General features: G+C 45.7%; 1 protein-coding gene across 1 annotated transcript in view; it reads right to left on the reverse strand.

Annotated features, from left to right (window-relative positions):
- The window catches only part of FAM171A1 (family with sequence similarity 171, member A1), a 63,025-nt gene that overhangs the window by 27,846 nt on the left and 19,129 nt on the right, over positions 1–16,050 (reverse strand). The window contains exons 4-5 of the mRNA XM_011934274.1: positions 12,141–12,299; positions 6,060–6,236 (exon numbers count right to left, since the gene is read on the reverse strand). Of these exons, the coding sequence (XP_011789664.1) occupies positions 6,060–6,236; positions 12,141–12,299 (336 nt within the window). The remainder of the gene's footprint in view (positions 1–6,059; positions 6,237–12,140; positions 12,300–16,050) is intronic.

The raw sequence follows: 16,050 nt of genomic DNA on the forward strand, positions 1-16,050 counted from the left end.
CAAAAAAAAAAAAAAAAAAAAAAAAAGTGGAAATAGGTCGACTACACAATGAAGATTCCCAATGTACCGTCATGGGTAGTTTTTCTAGAGAGGAAACAGAGAATGGGCTAACTTATACTTCAGAGGCTTCCTAACAATGCACACACCTCTGTCTTCACCAATTTCTGTATTGTATTCATTTCCTATTGCTGCTATAAAAAATTACTACAAGTATAGTGTCTTAAAACGGCACAGAATGACTTTCTTATATTCCTGGAGGTCAGAGGTCCAAAACCAGTTTCTCTGGTCTCAAGTCAAGGAGTTTGCAGAGCCGGTTCCTCCTAGAGGCTCAGAAGGGAGAATCCCTTCCTTGCTGATTTTGGCTTCCAGTGGCTGCCTGTATTCCTTGGCTTGGGTCCCCTTCCCGCATTTCCAAAGTTCATGGCTCCAGCCTGCGCTCCCATCATCACTCTGCTGTCTCCTCCTCTGATTCTGGCTCCTCTTGCATCCTACTCGTAAGAGCCCTTGCGATGGCCGTGGGCCCAACCAGAGAGTCAATGAGAATCCCCCCATCTCCAGATTCTTCGTCACTTCCACCAAGTCCCTTGACCATATAAGGTAATATCCACAGGGCCCAGAGATGAGGATGCAGAGATCCTTCCATCTGCCATGGACATCAAAAACTTCTTTAAGTAAGTTTGTTGTTTGTGAACTGTATATAAAGTCCACCGAGGAAAGCATGGATGCTGCTTTTATACACCTGTGCCGTATCGTTACAGTGCACACGACCCACACAGGAATCCCTAGGGACGGCTTCCTTCTATTAGGAGCCCCAGCCTCCACATTCAAATACACTCATTAAAAAAGAGAAGGCAAAAATGAGGAGAAAATAAACAGCAGGGATGGAGGCTCCAAGATTAAAAAAAAATCCAATAGGACTGTCCTCCCTCTAAACAAGAGCTTAAAGCATCATCCTTCTATAACGTGTACATATACCTATATACATAAAGGTAACTTCTATGTATACAGTCAACTTAAGTACAGATCCTATATCAAAGTATCTTAAATTGCCTTTTAAAGATATCTAAATTGGTTAGACATGGCAGCTCATGCCTGTCATCCCAGGACTGAGGGAAGCAGAGGCGAGTGGATCACTTGAGCCCAGGAGTTTGAGACCAGCCTAGGCAACATAGTGAAACCCCATCTCTACTAAAAAAATACAAAAATTAGCCCAGGGTGGTGATGGGAGCCTGTAATCCCAACTACTTGGGAGGCTGAAGCACTAGAATCGCTTGAACCTGGGAGGTGGAGGTTGTAGTGAGCTGAGATCTTGCCCACACACGCCAGCTTGGACGACAGAGTGAGACTCTGTCTCAAAAACCCCCCCAAAATTAGCTGGGCATGGTGACCACCCTTGTAGTCCCAGCTATTCAGGGGGCTGAGGTGGGAGTATTGCTTCAGCTCTTGAGATAGAGGCTGTAGTGAGCTACGATCAACCACTGCACTCTAGCCTGGGTGACAGAGGGAGACCTTGTCTCTGAAACACAAAAGAAAGCAAAAAAACCCTAAAATTATTCTCATGTGATTCAACCATTCAACAGACATTTTAGTTGGGTACCTAGCATTATGCCAGAAACTGTTCTTGATCACAAGCATTCAAAGACAAATAGACTTGGCGAGGGCACAAGGAGTAACTGGTACCTGTGTAGACTTGGCAAAGGTGCAGGGAGTAACTGGTACCGGCACAGACTCGGTGAGGGCGCAGGGAGTAACTGGCACCCACATACCATGCCGTTCAAGCTGCTAGGACCACTGCAACCTGCACAACGTGCTCAGGATGAGGCCGGGGAGGGAACCGGAAAGGATCGGCTGTGCTTGTGAAAGTGACAAGCTGTCATTTACTTTTGTGATGACTAATTTTGTCTGACAACGTGGCTAGGCCACAGTCCTCAGAAATGTGGCCAAATATGTTCGGATGTTACTAGGGAGATACTTGGTTTAGAAGAGATAAACTTTTCAACCAGTTGACTTTGCTTTCTTTTTCTTTACTTTTTTTTTTTTGAGATGGTGTCGCACTCTGTTGTCCAAGCTGGAGTGCGGGGACGTGATCTCGGCCCACCTCAACCTCCGCATTTAAGTGATTCTTCTGCCTCAGCCTCTGGAGTAGCTGGGATTATAGGCATGCACCACCACACCCAGCTAATTTTTTGTATTTTTAGTAGAGATGTGGTTTTACCATATTGGCTAGGCTGGTCTCAAACTCTTGACCTCACGTGATCTGCCTGCCTTGGCCTCCCAAAGTGCTGGTATTACAGGCACGAGCCACAGTGCCCGGCCCAATCAGTTGACTTTGAGTAAAGCAAATCACGCTCCACAGTGAGGGAGGGCCTCATCTCAGCGTACCTGCCAGCCTACCTTGCAATTTTGGACTTGCCAGCCTTCCCAATTGTGAGCCAATTCCTTAAAATCAATCTCTCTCTCCAAATATATATATATATCCTATTGGCTCTGTTTCTTTAGAGAATCCTAATACACTCATTGTAACAACAGTGGGTACTATTATAATTGCCATTTCACAGTGGAAGAAACTAGAACAGAAAGGTTAAGGAACTTGGCCAGGGCCACAGAGCCAGTGGGTGGCAGAGCTGGCATTCCACACCACTGTGCCCCCCAGATTCCCTGCTCTCACCCACACTCTACTGCTTCTCAGTGAATTGACCTGGGTGTGCTTGAGCACCCCCTGGGAGGGCTAATGGGGACAGGCAGAATATACAAGGGGGTGTATATTCATATCTCTTACAAATGCAAATAGAGGTAAGTAATTTGTCCCACGTGGGACTCACAGTTTTATAAGCAGCAGAACCCAGGTTTTCAGGGAACAAAACACAAGCTCTTTCCATTCTCTTGCCCACTTTCTCTGTGTTTTTCTTTATCCATTTTCTTCCTCCCTTTAGAATTCTGACATTCTTCAGAGACTCTTGGTCACACATTCCTCAGGCTACTCCCTCCTGGAGGCCCAGTGTACCTCAGGTCCCCACCATGACCTTGATGCCCCCCAAATTATCAGGCTCGCAGAGAACACACACCATCAATAAAGGGCCCATCTCATTTGGTGCAGGATATGTGAACAGACAGCATCACAATCCACTTAACAATGTCAAGCTTACTATGGCTGATAAAATCAATGCATTTCTCACAAATAATTACAGAGTCTCTATTAATTATTTGGAAAGTAAAAATAAGACCAAACAAAAATCCCCTCCAAAAGCCCAAAACATGTTTCTTTTCAAATATAATTCCTAGAACTCTGTTTTAACTGATTCAAGGAATTAGGTATCTTTGAAAATATACTGACGTCAAAAATCTCCCAATTATCTTCATGCATGGTCTAACAGTTTTAAAATCTGAACTGGGTTATTCGAAAACTGATATTTTCTTTTTTTGAGACAGAGTCTTGCTCTGTCACCCAGGCTGGAGTGCAGTGATGTGATCTCGGCTCACTGCAACCTCTGCCTCCCAGGTTCAAGGGATCCTCTACCTCAGCCTCCCAAACAGCTGGGACTATGGGCACGCACCACCACACCTGGCTAATTTTTTTGTATTTTTAGTAGAGATGGGGTCTCACCATGTTGGCCAGGCTGGTCTCAAACTCCTGACCTCAAGTGATCTGCCTGCCTCGCCTCCCAGAGTGCTGGGATTACAGGTGTGAGCCACCGTGCCCGGCAGAAAATTGGTATTTTCAAGCTTGACTTTCAGGGCACTAGCAAGCAAAGGGGGATAAGAGCCCCCATGCTGCCAAGACCCTCAGCCCAAGCACATGCTCCTGGGCTGGTATCATGAGTGGAAACCAATACAACTGTCTGGAGGGAAATCTGGAAATACGTTTTAAAAGTTTTAGAATTTTGTGTATTTTGTAACTCAGCAATTCTTCTAAAAAGCCATCCTAAGGAAATAATCAAAGCTGTGCATGAAGATTTAGCTACAAAGATATTTTCTACAACACTGGTTAGAATAATAGCTTTTTTTTCTTTTAGATGGAGTTTTGGTCTTGTTGCCCAGGCTGGAGTGCAATGGCACGATCTCGGCTCACCGCAACCTCCGCCTCCTGGGTTCAAGCAATTTTCCTGCCTCAGCCTCCCAAGTAGCTGGGACTACAGGCGTGAGCCATCACACCTGGCTAATTTTTGTATTTTTAGTAGAGATAGGGTTTCACCATCTTGGCCAGGCTGGTCTCGAACTCCTGACCTCATGATCCACCCGCGTCGGCCTCCGGAAGCGCTGGGATTACAGGCGTGAGTCACCGTGCCCAGCCAATAACATGTTTTCTAATTGCAGGGGATTGATGAACCAAAGTGAAGTATGATATATCCACAGGATGGAATACTATGGACTTATGAAAATTGATATGGCAGAATAATGATGCTATAGAAAGATGTTCATGCTGTACAATTCTATTTTTATGTATGTATTATTGAGTGAGTGAGTGAGTGAGTGGTCTCGCTCTGTTGCCAAAGAGGTGCGGCAGCCTGATAATAGCATCACAACTCACTGTGACTTTGAATTCCTGGGCTCAGGCCATCCTCCTGCCTCAGCCTCCCAAAGTGTTGGAATTTCAGGTGGGAGCCACTGCACCCAAACAGTACCCAGCACATGATCTCATTTCTGCTAAATATGCTTTGTAGAAGCTAACCTCTCAGACAGCCAACCCCAAGTGACCCCTACCTCCTGGTATTCACCCGCCTGTATAGTCTACACCCAGTGCTGGTCTATATCACTGTGGGTCTGTGTGACCCCCAGCCTATGGAAAGAAATGATGGTATGCTGCTTTTGCGATTAGGTTGCAAAAGACTACGACCTCATTCTGGGCACTTGGCCTTTTAAATGACTATATCTGTATGTATGTATGTATGTATTTATTTATTTTTGAGACAGAGTCTTGCTCTGTAACCCAGGCTGGAGTGAAGTGGTATGATCCTGGCTCACTGCAGCCTCCGCCTCCTGCGTTCAATTGATTCTTCTGCCTCAGCCTCCCTCCTGAGAAGCTGGGATTACAGGTACCCGCTGCCACACCTGGCTCCGCAGCATTTTGTATTTTTAGCAGAGATGGGGTTTTGCCATGTTGGCCAGGCTGGTCTTAGACTCCCGGCCTCAAGTGATCCACCCGTCTCAGTCTCCCAAAGTGCTGGGATTACAGGCGTGAGCCACCACACCCGGCCTACTATATCATTTTGATTTACTCTTGGATCATTTGCTCAGGGGAAAGCAAACTGCCGTGGAGTCAGCAGCTCTATGGAGGGGCTCGCGTGGTAAGGAGGTAAGGCCTCTGGTCAACAGCTGGCAAGGAAGTGAGGCCGGCCTTCAGCCATGAGTCACACTCACTAGTCCCAGCTGAACCTTGCTGGAGATGACCACAGCCTTGAGTCACAGCTGGAGAGCCGCCTTGGAAGAGACTCTGAGCCCTACCACCCAGCTCAGCAGTACCTGGATTCCTGACCCCAGAAACTCTGAGGTACTGGAGCTCACTGTTGTTTTAAGTGGCTAACTTTTAGGGTGGTGTGTGACCCAGCAGTTGATAACTAATACCTAGGTGCACTGTGAAAGCCCTAGAAGGACAGAATTCAAGGTATATTAGTGGTTTTCTCTAGGTGGTAAGACGTATGGGTACTTTTTATTTTCTTTGTTTTGTACAGTTTTGGCAAATGTTTGTCCTTTTTCAGAAACCAGGAAAAAAAAAATACCACATATGACCAAGAGCAACCGTATGACCTTTTGATGAGTAAAAGGATGAAGGTTAGGAGAGCCAGTTTTAGCTGTAATAACGTTTACAGGTTCTTTACGAGTAAATTAGGTTAAATGTGCAGAACAAAAACAAATAAGAAAACAAACAAAAAATGAGTTCCCGAGAGAGGGCCTGAATGGCACGGGAAGGGTGCCGTCCCCACGAGAAACCACACAATGCAATGTGAGCAGCAGCATTCACTGACTTCAAGGAAAGGGACTTCCATGAGCTTCTTAGAAGGAAAACCAAACAGTAACGAAGCCATCTGGTAGCCGATCGTCGGCACAGAACTCTTGCTTACCCAGCTTCTGGTCAAACCGCCACGCCGCGACATAGGCATTGTGCCTCAGGCTGCTCTGCGTGGCCAGGGGCACAGTGACATAGATGGGACCATCCACCAGCACCGGCGTTCCATTACTGCTCAGCAAGTGGACACTGACGGCTGTGACTGGGGTCAGGTCATGCCTGGTGCTGTTTCCTAGAAGGAAGAGGCATTTTCCATCATTTGTATGCAAAGTACCCACGTGGGCTGTGGAAACCTTTGCAAAAAAATAGTCGCAGCTACCACTGACCGAGTACAGCACCACCTACGTGCCAGGGACCGCATTAAGCACTTTACATACATAATCCTCACCACAACCCAGTTAGGCAGGTAAAATCATCACTTTACACATAAAGAAACAGGCTCAGAGAGAGTAGTAATGGTAGGTGGCCTAAGGGCATACACTCAGTAGGGGTTGAGCTGGAATCTAGGCTCAGGTTTGTTTGTTTGTTTGTTTTTGAGATGAAGTCTCGTTCTGTCGCCCAGGCTGGAGTGTAATGGCACAATCTCAACTCACTGTAACCTCCACCTCCTGGGTTCAAGCGATCCTCCTGCCTCAGCCTCCCAAGTAGCTGGGATTACAGGCGTCTGCCACCCTGACGGATAATTTTTGTATTTTTAGTAAAGATGGGGTTTTGCCATATTGACCAGGCTGGTCTTGAACTCCTGACCTCAGGTGATCCGCCCGCCTTGGCAATCACAGGCCTGTGCTGGGATTACAGACGTGACCCACTGTGCCTGGCCAGGTTTGCTATTTTTCATTACTGTGTTTTGCTTTCAAAAATGATCTCAAAAGACAAGGTTTCTTCTATAACGTGAGACAAAGGTGTAGGTGGAAATCGCCGGAAGTAACTTTTACACAAAGTGAGCCCTAGGCACATGTTAATTACTTGGCAGATAACCTCAATAAAACCAAATGTTTTAGAGTAGAGGCTGCTAATATAGCAAATTTCTTCAAAGATTCCTTCAAAAATACTAACTTCTGCTAAAAAGTATGCTACTGAGGACTGGACTTGAAATATTTATGAGTTATTTTAGTTGCCATTGTTATTTTGGTCTGTTTAAAAGGACCTCAATACACCAATCATTCTCCATTAAAGGCCTTTGGTCCAGGCCAAAGCATTAATGACTGCCTACAGATAAATGAGAGAATGCTTATGAGACCGATATATTTATGCACTCAAGCAATCCATTTTACATTTTCCTCTAGTGAAATACAATATCCCACAAAATATGTTCTGTCGTAATTTTACATCTTTCTTTGAGCAGAATAACAAAAACACAGTGATAAAAAATTTAAGCTGCATTAGAATACAATCTATAGGACTTTTTATTCAGTTACTTATATACTTACCTATCTACCAACCTGAGCTAATGTAAACCTCCAATCTGGTCTACATTTAAACATTTAAAGCAAATCTAGTGAATTTTAGAGTCTCAGTAACAAATTACAGCCAAATCCTTCATAGAGCAATTTCTACACAGCTAATGCCACTCTACCTTTTATCATTCATACCCATCTCTGTTTTTTTAATGAAGGCAAAGGTGTGGGAATGGAGATTTCATGGAAAGATCCAAGTTGGAATCAGAGATCCAAGTTTTGAAATCTTTTAGTCTGGTTATGTCATTTTATGGTAAAAAAACAATCAAGAAAACTCAGAATTTACCATGTTTGTGGTCCAAAGATTTTGTGTCTTGAAACATAAATGTGCTAGAGGCTCAAAGTTGATACAGAAGCAAAGCCAGGTCTACAATTTACCGCTCTAGGTTCTGTTAGACCCTCTCGAGAAGATGGAACTTACAACTACAGAAATGCTGGCCAGGCGCGGTGGCGCATGCCTGTAATCCTGGCACTTTGGGAGGCCGAGGTGGGTTGCTTGAGCCCAGGAGTTCAAGAACAGCTTAGCTTGGGCAACATAATGAAACCCCGTTTCTACAAAAAAATACAAAAAATTAGCTGGGCATGGTGGTGCGTGCCTACAGTTCCAGCTACTGAGGAGGCTGAAGTGGGAGGATCACTTAAGCCTGGGAAGTGAAGGCTGCAGTGAGCTATGATCACACCACTGCAATCCAGCCTGGGTGACAGAGTGAGACCCTGTCTCAAAACAAAACAAAACCACACACAAAAAAAGAGAAACTACAGAGACATTAAATAACTTACTAGACAGTATAAACAACTGAGAGAAAATGTTTTCCATCAGGGAGTGCTGTTTTCTTTCATCAAACTCTAGGCAGGATGTCCAAGTAGGCAGGTAGCAGGTAGGTAGAGGAGAAAAGCCCTAGAAATGGTGTCACCCTTCTCCTCCCTCGTCACCTTTCAACTCTCCCTTCCTGCACATTCCCAGTTCAGGAAGAAGGAGTCCTGGTACCAGATCTGCCACTCACCGCCTATGTCACCTCCAAAAGTGACTCCGTTCCTCTGGGGTCTGTTTTTCTTACCTTCAAAACTAAGGAGGGTAGACTAGATGCCTTCCTGCATCTATGGAAGTAAGTATACTCAGCCTGAAACATTCAGAAGTAATAGGGCACTGCAGAAACGAGCATATTAATGGACAGCAATGTGAGTTAGGTTCATGGAATTTCATGTCCCTTCAATGTCCTCTAGCTGTCTTACGACATTGTGGGGAATCAGATCTGCTTTCTTGAGGCCTCTTTCCTTCCTCAGGGCTCCATTAAATGCCTGCTTCTCTGTGCCTTCCGAATGACTCTCCCTCTATGCACCCAAGTTGTTTATTCTGCAACTTTTTTTTTTTTTTTTTTGAGACAAAGTCTCGCTCTGTCACCCAGGGTGGAGTGCGGTGGTGCAATCTTGGCTCATTGCAGCCTCCGCCTTTTCAGTTCAAGCAATTTTCCTGCTTCAGCCTCCTGAGTAGCTGGGACTATAGGCACACGCCACCATGCCTGGCTAATGTTTTTTTTTTTCTTTTTTTGTATTCTTAGTAGAGATGAGGTTGGTCAGGCTGGTCTTGAACCCCTGACCTCAAGTGATCCACCCACCTCAGCCTCCCAAAATGCTGGGATTACAGGCGTGAGCCATCGCGCCCAGCTGATTCTGCAACAATTCACATTTGGAAGGGCTGAACTATTTTCCTTCTCTTTGTTGCGAACCTCCAATTTTACACAGAATACTGAGTTCTATATAGAAAGTGGCTTTCCTTCCTGTTCCACCTGGATGTCGCCTGGTTCCCTTTAAGTCTGCATAAAGACAAGCAGGTGTCAGGCAAATGCAGCAGAATCGTGTTGTGGGGCGGAATACCAGTGGCCCAAGCGAGGAGTGGAGCTATCACCTTGGGTCATCCACCTGGTCACTTGTCATGTGACAGGTTCTGTTCAGCTGACATTTAAGGTTCTGTTGGGCTCTGTATTCTACCAACGCTGTGGAATTGCAGGAAAAGTCTGCACTTGTCATTTTATTGACTCCTCTCTGTCTTCCTGGAGTTATTAGTGAAAGCAATTTTTGTAAAACCCCTTGGGAACACCACGGAACATTCTGTGCTTTCTCAGCAGCCAGGGGAAGAGTGCGATGCTCTCTGGTGAGAGGAGGGGGCCCCCAGGAGCTAGAAAGAGAAGATGCTTTTCCACTTACAACTCTCGATCCACCCTCTAAACTAAACACCACAGCCTTCATGGTACCCCCAGAAAACAGCCTTTCGGAGCCTTTTCCAGTCTCTTCCACAGCCTCTCTGTTTCTATCCACCTTCACTGAACTCTGGTTATGACTCTAATCATTTCCTAGATCTTCAGGAGATGAACTTGTGTCATCTCCCAAAGACACATCTGGTCCAGGCGCGCTCTCTTTAGGCTGTGAGCTCTTAGATGCCTTTAGTAAAACAGGAGGTAAATGACTGTGGGCAAAAGACAAGCTGTGGGCAAACTGACCCCGGGGGCTGGCATGGAGCTGGTGAGTTACTGAGGTGCCTGTGCTCAAGGGAGCCCAGGTTCCAAGTCCGTGAGGGTGCGCGTGAATTCACTATGGGTGGATGCCTTCGCTGCCAGGTCTCTGAGAAAGCCTAGTCATTTCTAGGTCAAGTCATTCATTCTTTCCATGGAAGAGAAGTTTCCTGTCACCTTGCAAAGCCCTCTCTCTTCCCTCTGAAATCACGGAATGATTTTAAAGTAAAACAAACTCCTCTAAAATCAATAGTTCTGTCTTTGTGTTCTTTTTCCCCCATTTTCTCAGACTGCCTAATTTATTCAAGAGCTACTGGAAGTGGGACACAGAAAAAAATTAATGAGTCCCGAGCACGGAGGCTGTCCCTCCAAGTTAGTGTTTTGTGGATCATGCACCATTTTGTCCAGGAGGCTGGTAGCTGGTTATGATATTTTAAACCTTTGTTTTTTTCTTTTTTTTTTCTTTTTTTTTTTTTTTTTTTTTTTGAGACAGAGTCTAGATCTGTTGCCCAGGCTGGAGTGCAGTGGCACGATCTCAGCTCACTGCAACCTCCACTTCCCAGGTTCAAGCGATTCTCTTGAGTAGCTGGGACTACAGGCACCTGCCACCACGCCCAGCTAATTTTTGTATTTTTAGCAGATGCAGCACTTCATCATGTTGGCCAGGCTGGTCTCAAACTCCTGACCTCAAATGACCCATCCACCTCGGCCTCCCAAAGTGCTGGGATTACAGGCATGAGCCGCCGCACCCAGCCTTAAACCACTTCTTCATACTCCCCAAAACAAGACTTTTCTCCCAGACTGGCACATTTCAAGTAATAGTCAACATTTTTTTCCTAATAATGTTTACTTAAGATGACAGCTATGCCATCTTTCTGATGACAAAGTACTGACATATTTGCTGACATGTTAATCACATCCTCATCAGCACACAAAAATTAAAGGAGAAACATTCTGAAAAACAGAGGGAAGAAAAATGAGTAACAGATCACCAGGTTGCCTTTACGTCTAACCAGAAACTTATTAACATGCTACAAAATGGATCAAATATTTCAGGTTTAAAAGCTTTTTCAGAATAATCAGTTTATGTAAAGTACCGGAAAATTAAGTGAAATTCAATCCAAGTATCCCTGGGAAATGCAGTAAGTTACTCACCTGGCAGAATGGAACTCAGAACAGCCTTTGATTTAAAATTTTAATGCTGTGATTAGTCTCAAGTGTGGTGGAAAGGAAAGCAGGGTAGACAAGAAAATAATTCAGGACTCCAGAATCCTGACACCTCTTCCATCAGGAGGACTGGGGACCATTCCAGTGCGAAGGGGTCCAGAGAATGGTGCAGTTGGACATAATCAGAGGTGGAAGGTACCTGTCAAGGGTCTTTCTTCGATAAGGAATTATCACCTATTTTCTGGTGGACAGCTTTTAGTTTCTCTGATCTTTTAGCTGTGGCACACCAGAAGAGTGATACTGACCCAGCTGACTTAGAGACCTGCCAGGAGAGGGTGGATTCCAAAGCAAATTCAAAGCCTGGCCACTCTATGCCCAGTTGAGGGCAGAGAGAGCAAGTGCAGAGAAAGAAGCGACGTGGGAAAGAGCTGGGTGGGCATAGACGGCAGAGGGCGGAGGCTCCCATCCTAAGTGGTCCCCATGCTGGCGGGGCATGGAGCCAAGGTATGCCTGTCTCTGAGCTGGACCAAGCGCCCCCTCTTCCCCTCCTGGCTGCAGCATGGGTGGGTGGGGTGATGTGTCTCTGCCAGCCCCACCCACCCATAGGCTACCCTCTCAAATGGGGGCTCGTGGGATGAGGCAGAGGGCAGCTGGGCCAAAACCCTTAACTCTGATCTTAAAAAAAAAATTACAATTTCAATGACAAGAATTTCTCTGAATTGAATATACTTAGTCCACCAAAGGAGAGCTCAGAGAAGGTGCTTAAGGCAATTGGTAACAGCAGAAAAGCTCAAGGAGACCAACGCGCTAACATGTAATTCTGCAGGGCTTGTACCGACGGGACACAGTTTCAATGCACTTGAACTTGTACCAAGAGTGCCCCTTCCACAACTTCAGTGCCTTACTCCCACGTAGTGCTGCAACTTCCCATCATACCTAAAATCCACATGTAAAGACGGAAACACAGAAACTCCCACTGAAAAGAGAAAAGACTCCAATTACCTGTTCCATTTCCGTCTAATCCTCGCAAATAAGGAAAACTGTCCACCTCCGAGGGCGAGCTGGCGGCCGTGAGAAACGCGGTCAGGTCACTGTAGCTGGTGTTCTCAGGCAACCTCAGAGCCCTTCTCTGGAAATGAACGCGAGGCTGTGGCCGGGCACCTGCAGAGATTAACCTCTGAGTTACCTCCCCCAGGAGCAGTTTCTGTTTTTAGAAAATGCAAATCCAGGAAGTGCCTCTCTAAGGTTTCAGCACGCCTCCCCCACCCTGCTCCCTCTCACAAGGCCTCCCTTCCCCCATTCATGCAGGACGCAGAGATGTGACAGCATGCTATTATGGGGAGAGAAATAATAGCCCATTGTCACATTTGTTTTGACACAGGATGTTATTTAGGTTTTTAACAAAAAGCTTTTTCCAAGTTCTATGTGCAAGCAGTCTTGTCACTGCTCGGCATTTGCCTGTGGATCTGGGTAGCATTCTGGGAAAGTCCATGTAAATGAAACCAGTAGATGACAATTAATCTCTTTACGCAAACAATGTAAGAGATACTCTTTGATACTGCTGCAAACCCATCTTTAATCTCCCTGGAAAAATCTGGTTTAACGCCATGAACCAAATTGAAGGAGGGCAAGGGAATTCACTGTGCAACCTTGAAAAGAATTGCACACAATACCCCAGCAGCGATTAATCTTCTCTTTCTGTGGGAGCTGCCATTCGTCACCATCCAGTCTATTCTGGAGGCGTGCTTCCTACTTGTGATGGATTATGTCACAGAATTTATGATGAGACTTTTGAAATGATGCAAAATGATGCTTCTTCACCAAACTCAACTCCTTTGTGTAGGAGGACGGGTTGGGTCGACAGGCCCTAGACAGTTGTGTTGTGCCATCATCTGCAGCTTAACTTTGCTCCAAATTTTCTTTCTGAGACGGAGTTTTGCTCTTGTCGCCCAGGCTGGAGTGCAGTGATGTGATTTCAACTCACTGCAACCTCTGCCTCCCGTTCAAGCGATTCCCCTGCCTTAGCCTCCCAAGTAGCTGGGATACAGGTCTGAAACTTCTTCCCCTCATCCTATAGCTCATCCAAAATGCAAGTCAAAAACCACCTCTTCTATGCAGCCTTTGTTAATCTCACCCTAAGCTCTACTTGAATCTCTCTTGTAGCACTGCTCTTACTATGTCCTGTATTATAATTATTTGTATATTTGTTCACCTGCCTAATGAAGAGCATCATGAGAACATGGGTGGTGGAATCACTCAGCTCCAGGTTTAAATCTTTCCTCTACCACCTTCTAGTTGAGTGATTTGGGCTTCAGGTTCTTTATCTTTAAAATGGGTATGAATCATGCCTGTCTCATAATATGGCTGTTGTGATGTTGGTTCAGAACACATATGGCTGGTGTCTAACAGTGTCTCCTGGATAAGCACCACTTTCCCATCTCCTCTTCCCATTATAGGCTGAAGCTCCTTAAACCAGGTGTTCTGTGAAATGCATGGCACTATGTTCTGCATACAGTTGGTGCTCAGTAATACTTATGTGAAGATGAGTTACACCTGGCAACTCACTATGTTCCAGTAACGCTCTGTCTCCATTCCAACTACATCAGGGGTCCTCCATCTCAGCACCATTCACATTTTGGGCGAGGTAGTTCTTCGTTTGGGGAGTGTCCCATGCATTGCAGCATGTTAAATTGCATCCCTGACCTCTACCCACTAGATGCCTGTAGCAGCCCCCAAAATATCTCCAGACCTCACAAAATGTCTCTGCGGTGGGGGTGGGGGGAATCACTCCCAATTCTGAACCACTGCATTATATATCCTGAGCACCTTCACAAAATCCAAACAACTGGCGCTGAGATTCTCCCTGCAACGGGTCTACCACTGCAAAGAGGAGCGGGGAAAGTCTTTGTATTCATGGAACTCAAGAGAGGAGAAGGCATTTCTCTCTTTGTCTCTTTCTGTGTCTTACACTGTTTCTCTATCTGCATCTCTGTTCCTCTCCCAACCTATCCTAAGAACAAAGAAGTTTCAAAACAATGCTAATACTAAGTTTTTGGAGGGTGGGATGAAGATTTCTGAGTCAATCTCAGAAGATGAAGTTTAAGGAAAACCAAGGGTTGCCACCTGAGAGGAAAGAAAACTGAAGCCAGAGGGTGGCAGAGGTTTTCTGTTTTCTACCCTGGAGCTCTTTTCTAAGATGCCATTTAGCCTCCTTAAATGGATCCGTGAAGACTTGAGCCAGTGATCTTGGGGATAATGGTACTTTCTCTTCTTCCCTGAATCAGAGTCAAAGAAATCTCTTCTGAGAGCTTTCATCACCTCTTGATGAGTTTATCACATCATCCTTCTCTTCTAACATGTTTAACTCCCTAAAACATCAATAACATTCATTACCCTAAAAAAGAAAAGGGTCGAGAAGGCAGTCATGGAAATGGCTTGATTATCATAGTGTTTTAAGTGCTAGAATAAGAGGGTAATGATGAAACTACAAGATAAACTTCAAGAGAGAGAGTGGCCAGCTGCCCAGGAGAAAAGAAGTTCCCGGGCTGGTATTTGTGAACTGTGTCTTGAAGGTTGAGAGGCAGAGAAGAAGTGACAGCATCTACAAAGGGGCACAGATAGAGAAAGTCTAGCACGTCTGGGGAAGTGAAGGAACTCTCTGTGAGCTACGTGGGTTCCAGGGGCAGATGGAGAGACTTAGGAAGGACTTGGTAAGTCCCGATCAAGAGTTTGAGGCCAGGTGTGGTGGCTCATCCTTGTAACCCCAGTGCTTTAGGAGGCTGAGGCAGGAGGAATGCTTGAGGCCAGGAGTTTCAGAATAGCCTGGGCAACATAGTCAGACCCCATCTCTACAAAAAATTTCAAAAATTAGCTGGGTGTGGTGGCACACGCCTGAAGTCCAAGCTGCTCTGGAGGCACAGGCAAGAGAATCATTTGAGCCTGGGAGTTGAGGATACAGTGAGTTATGATTACACTACTGCACTCCAGCCCGTGCAACAGAGTAAGATCCTGTCAATGAATCAATCAATCAATGAGTTTGGACTTGCGTGGGCCCGCAGGGGAGAGTGAATGGGAGTTACTGGTATGGAAGTGAAAGATTCCGATTTGTTTTTGCCCAATTCTGACAGCAGGTGGAGTATGGCCGTGGGTGCAGAGAGTCTGATGTCAGAGTGATTAGGCAGGAGGTTGCTATGAAATTATTTAAGTGAGAAATGCTCCAGATAAAGACAGCAGCTCTGGGGGTCCTCACAGAAAAGGCAGCTGGAGTGGAAAGCTATTTTTGAAATAAGAGATAGGCAGGGCAGGAAGAACCCATGAAGGAGATTGAGAAGCAATGAATGGAGAGACGGCCAGAGAAAGGATGAAGACATCCAGGAAGGTGGGACCGGAGAGGGTGGTGAAGCCGCAGGGAAGTCAGGAAGGAGAAGTGGCCACTAGGTCATGTAACTCCAGCTCTGCTGAGCTCAGCAAGAGAGATTTCTAAAGATCATATGAGGCAGCGTAAAAGGGAGTTTAAAGACATGTGCATGGTGAGGGGAGGTATCTCCAAGGTTCGGGAGAAGACTGTGACTTGAAGGAGAAATAGGGCTTAAGAAGCGTTTTGATTTGAATAGCAAAGCCTTCAGTGATTTTGAGAGCTGAGAAAGAACTAGAAGAGATGAAAGACTCAGCATAAATGTGGGGAGGTGTGAGAGGAGGCGATAAGGAATGGGCTCCAATGAGAATGTGAAGGGGTTCACAGTGGGGCAGAGAAACTGCAGGAGGACACCACCATGTCCTCTTAAGAAAGGAGGCAGGAGGCATTAGAGAAATGCAGGTCAAAACCACAATGAGATACCATCTCACACCAGCTAGAATGGCAATCATTAAAAAGTCAGGAAACAACAGGTGCTGGAGAGGATGTGGAGAAATA

Source organism: Colobus angolensis, unplaced genomic scaffold (assembly GCF_000951035.1).
Source record: "Colobus angolensis palliatus isolate OR3802 unplaced genomic scaffold, Cang.pa_1.0 Scaffold133, whole genome shotgun sequence".
NCBI lineage: Eukaryota > Metazoa > Chordata > Mammalia > Primates > Cercopithecidae > Colobus > Colobus angolensis.